The following is a 4395-nucleotide window of genomic DNA, read 5'->3' on the forward strand; positions in this document are numbered from 1 at the left end:
ATATATATTTAAGCCAACACATTAATTTGCCTAACCCACTTTCACACCTTAGCTCAATAAGTTTAGATTGGGCCAAATGACCTATTTTGTCACAGGTAAGAAACATTAAAAAAAAAGCTAATTCTAGAGTTGAAGTGGAATTAGGATGGGCATCAAGCATGCCAATGTGCATTAATTAAAATGTTGATTAGAATATAATGTGCCCACACTTTCTTTTGACTATAATGTATTTTTCCTACTTAACATTCAAATTAGGTGTGATAAATCTCTACTATAATGCTTCTAAATGCTCTTGAAATAATGATAAAACAATGAGAAATAATCAACTGTATGAATTTTTTTTTATCACAAACGACAAGTATTTATACAAACACAAACTAAAGTAAAACTAACAGTCTACAATATTCCTGTAAATTTTACACAAATGTAGTATTTTTAAAGGAATATAATTTATTTAATATTTCTTTCTTTTCTTTCCCTCTAGCCTGTAAAATAGAAAATAGAACATACATATTTTTGAAAGGTAATTTCTCATTTATGCATTATTTTTTTTGTCACTATATTTGTATAGAATATGGATTGATGATTAATCTCCATAAAAAAACTTTCTAGATCATTTTTAGTGAGATCTTTTTTTTCAATCATATTTTTTTCCTTCAATTCGAGATCTTACTAACGGGGTAATACAGGGATAAAAAAAAGCTACTGAGGCTTTGAACTTTTTAGCGTTTCCAAAACAAAGAATGAAAATTAAGCAAGTGAGCTGAGCGGCCAGTGAGAAAAATCCCTATAAATAGGGGACAAATGCCACCACTCATTGGCTTGAAGGAGCTAGTCCAAACTTCAAAGCACCTTCACTCTCTTAAAAACATTCTCTTCAACTCTTTTCCATTTTATTATTCTTCCAAAACTGGACCTTACTTTACCCGAATCTAAATCCCAACCCGAACCAACCATGTTCGGACCAACCCAAACCGCTTCCCAACCTCCGAAATCCACTCTCAAATTCCTCTGCAGCTACGGCGGCAAAATTCTCCCCCGCTACCCCGACGGCAAGCTCCGTTACCTCGGCGGCCATACCCGCGTCCTCGCCGTCGATCGCTCCATTCCATTCTCCGGTCAGTTCTCTCTCTCACACACTCACTCACTCACTAACTGAATTTTCAATTTCTCGTAGTTTAATCGACGATCTCGTTTGCGTTTTGCGTTTTGCGTTTTATAATCATAAACCCTAATCGCGTGTGTGTCGTTCACTACAGAGCTATTGCTGAAGCTGGAGGAGCTCTGCGGCGCCTCCGTGAGGTACCTCCGCTGCCAATTACCTTCCGAAGACCTCGACGCTCTCGTCTCCATCACCTCCGACGAGGATCTCGCAAACCTCATCGAGGAATACGATCGCGTTTCATCGCTGAAAATCAGAGCCTTCCTCTCGCCGCCGAGATCGCCGTCGCTTAAGGTTTCCACTCCTCCGTCGAAATCGGCGTCCATCTCTTCCTCCTCTGCTTCGTCGTCGTCCTCGTCCTCGTCGTATTGCAGCCCTACCGGCGCCAGTGACTCTGGCCGGAGGTATAGAGCTCCGGCGCCGGTGTCAGACCGCTGCGTACATCAGATGTCGCCGTCGCCGGCGGCGTATCCGGTCGGCGTGGAGAAATCGAAATCCTCCGGGAGGAATATTCCTCTGCCGCGGTACGGTGGCCACGTTTATATGATCCACAACGGGAACCACTGGCAATAGCGTTACGGTGTCGTTTAAATGGAATATTGGAATACTGGAATGGAAGTACTGAGATTAGGACGCAGGTGTTACTTAAAAAAAAATGATTTTAAAAAAATTAAGTTGATATAGATTATAATTAAACGAAGAAAAAAAAAAAAAGGAGGGAAATGAAAGAGTCCTGAATATATGTGTGATGTAAAGTGGGGACTGTAAAAAAAAACGTTGACAAGGATTGCGATTTTAGCTTTCGATCCTTGATTGCCCATTAATGAATTTCGCTCCAATTTCGTGTTTCCTTTCGCTCCGTTTTTGTAATGATGGTGAGTTCGTTTCGTCCTTTTCTTTTCTCCCGTGTTTTCCCCTACTCGTTTTCTTGGGTTATTTTCATTCATAGCAAAGTTTTTCTGCTTCGTTGGTTCTGTGGTTTTCTTAAGGACCAATTCATCTGTTTTCGCTTTGGCTATGGCCTTATATGCTCTTTTCGTGTAATCGCTGTCGTTGCTAACTTTTTCCCCTAATTTTTTTTACCCTTTGAGAGTATGGATTTGGATTGATTAATGGTTTGGCATTTCTGTTTACAGGTTTAACTGAGGACTGAAAGAAAATCTTACTCACACAAGATGGCATTTGGCGCGTTTCCATTGTAAGTTTCTTTTAGCTGTTTCCGGATTCGAACCCATGACCAACAAGTCACCAAGGTATAACTTTACCGCTGCACCAAGGCTCGTCCTCTTTCTTTTACCCTACGATACATAAATTTTGTTGTGCTCTTTAATGGCAATGCAGTTGTCATCACCCACTATTCTATGCTATTGCTTGACAATTTATCTTTTGTTGATGCTCCATTTTTTTGGGAATTTTTTATTTATTCTTATTCCATTTCCAATTAGGAACTAGAGTTTAATGGGGAATTAAATTTTTTGAATTGTCAACCTAACCAGTATAGTTTTTCAGATAATAAACTTACCATATGTTACAATTTATGATTGATTTTCTTCTGTCAGTGCAAAACCCTTTTTTTAGTGAGTATCTTGTATAGTTTTAAAAAATGCATTGTGGAAATTAGAGTTATTTGCTGTGTTCTCGGACCGATGCAAAACCTACATTTGACTATGATGGATAATCTTATTTCTTTGTTTAGTGTCCTTATTGTCTGCATAAATTGTCTCTCCGTGTTTCATTCCTTTTGATTAACTAATGATGATGTTCAGATTCAGCTCTAGGGTTCTGACCAGATTCAAGTGAAGTGCTGCTTTTTTTTTTTTTAAATGAAGTGAAGTACTGCTACGAACTATGGACTATGAACAAGGGACAATATCTCGGATTCGTATGAACACCAATAGGAATGGCAACGCAATGTTGGAAACACATAACATGGGTGACCAGACCGGACTCCATGTAAGGGATAAAATGAACTCATAATGAAAAATGAAAATTAAAACTATCGCATGACAGCTGGCACATGAATGTTCAAAGAACTTGAACTCATACATAAGAGGAGAATATATGGTATAAAACTGCAAATTGATAGAACCAACATAAAATTGAAAAATAAAGAAAAAGAAGGAAAAGTAACATAAAATACGAGGAAAAAAAAAGAAACTAAAAACAGGGTCATCGTTTCAGCATGGAAGTGTTAAAATAGAAGATTTAGTATTATTGGAAATAAAAGGACCTCCACTCATGTAACACTCAAATGGAAGATTCCTTTCGCTGTCTTAATTTGGAAGAGATACGAGAGATATTTCACCTGCCCATTTATCCGGAATAAATCAATTAATTTATTAATTATTAATTAAAACAATGACAAGCCAAGCATGAAAGGGAGTTCATCGGTGTTAAGGATATTCTACGCCTCCATGTGCTATCCTTTATTCCCATCTCTTTTAGATAATATTTTGTGCTTAACCATACAGGAGTAATAAAGTGAGAAGGTTAAGGCAGGGTACATGTGGGATTAGTCTTTCATCGAGAGAGGTCTTCCTTTTTGTCAAGAATCATTAAAGAAAATGTGAGACTTACATAAAATAATAATTTTAATAAACCTTAACCAATAAAAAGATCCGTTCGAAATAATATGAATAATTCAAACAAATTTTGAATAAAAGAATGTGAACGTTAACCCGTTAAAAGAGAAAAAAACTTGACTTTGGGAAACCCACAAAGTGATGGATGATGGATCTCTTCAAACGTAAGCCTTGTCTGCTCTGCATTTTGATGGAGAATTCGTGTTCGTGGCATTGTAAGGTTATTGTTCAACAACAAGCAAACATCAAGATAAGTCGGTGAAAGAAACGCAGAGGAAAACAAAAGGAACGGCCAAGGGGGATGGTATGGATGCCAAAACCGAAATAAGTAAACTATGATTTTTTTTAATCTGTAATTTTATTCATAATTGTAAAAAGAATTTAAGCGAATTGGATTAATAATGAATATTTGAGTAATTGGTCAAATTATAACTAGGTTTAAAATTTCATTATCTCTAATATACTAAAATGTTGTAAAAAGAAGCCTGAATACGTGAGCTAAGCCTGTAATGGGATGGACTAACTTAATAATCTAAATGTGTATCTATATTTTTGTTTATAATTTCTAAACTTTGAACAAAAAGTTCATACTAGGCTGTTAAGGATAACAAATAAAAATGTTAATGGGTTGAATATTATGATAAATTTCAA

The 4395-nt window shown here is 36.6% G+C and overlaps 1 protein-coding gene across 1 annotated transcript; it reads left to right on the forward strand.

Annotated features, from left to right (window-relative positions):
- Nucleotides 1–807: 807 nt before the first annotated feature.
- LOC100815157 (uncharacterized) lies at nucleotides 808–2010 on the forward strand. Its single transcript, XM_014764811.3, has 2 exons — nucleotides 808–1118; nucleotides 1260–2010. The coding sequence occupies exons 1-2, from the start codon at nucleotides 956–958 to the stop codon at nucleotides 1733–1735; spliced, it is 639 nt and encodes a 212-aa protein (XP_014620297.1). The 5' UTR covers nucleotides 808–955; the 3' UTR covers nucleotides 1736–2010.
- Nucleotides 2011–4395: the final 2385 nt, after the last annotated feature.

The sequence above is a fragment of the Glycine max genome, chromosome 2 (assembly GCF_000004515.6).
Source record: "Glycine max cultivar Williams 82 chromosome 2, Glycine_max_v4.0, whole genome shotgun sequence".
NCBI lineage: Eukaryota > Viridiplantae > Streptophyta > Magnoliopsida > Fabales > Fabaceae > Glycine > Glycine max.

What these genes read in the sequence shown, in the direction of transcription:
- LOC100815157 (XM_014764811.3), top strand. Translation starts at nt 956, where the DNA reads ATGTTCGGACCAACCCAAACCGCTTCCCAACCTCCGAAATCCACTCTC. An exon ending in TCGCTCCATTCCATTCTCCG is followed by an intron (nt 1,119 to 1,259) that starts GTCAGTTCTCTC and finishes CGTTCACTACAG; the next exon opens with AGCTATTGCTGAAGCTGGAG.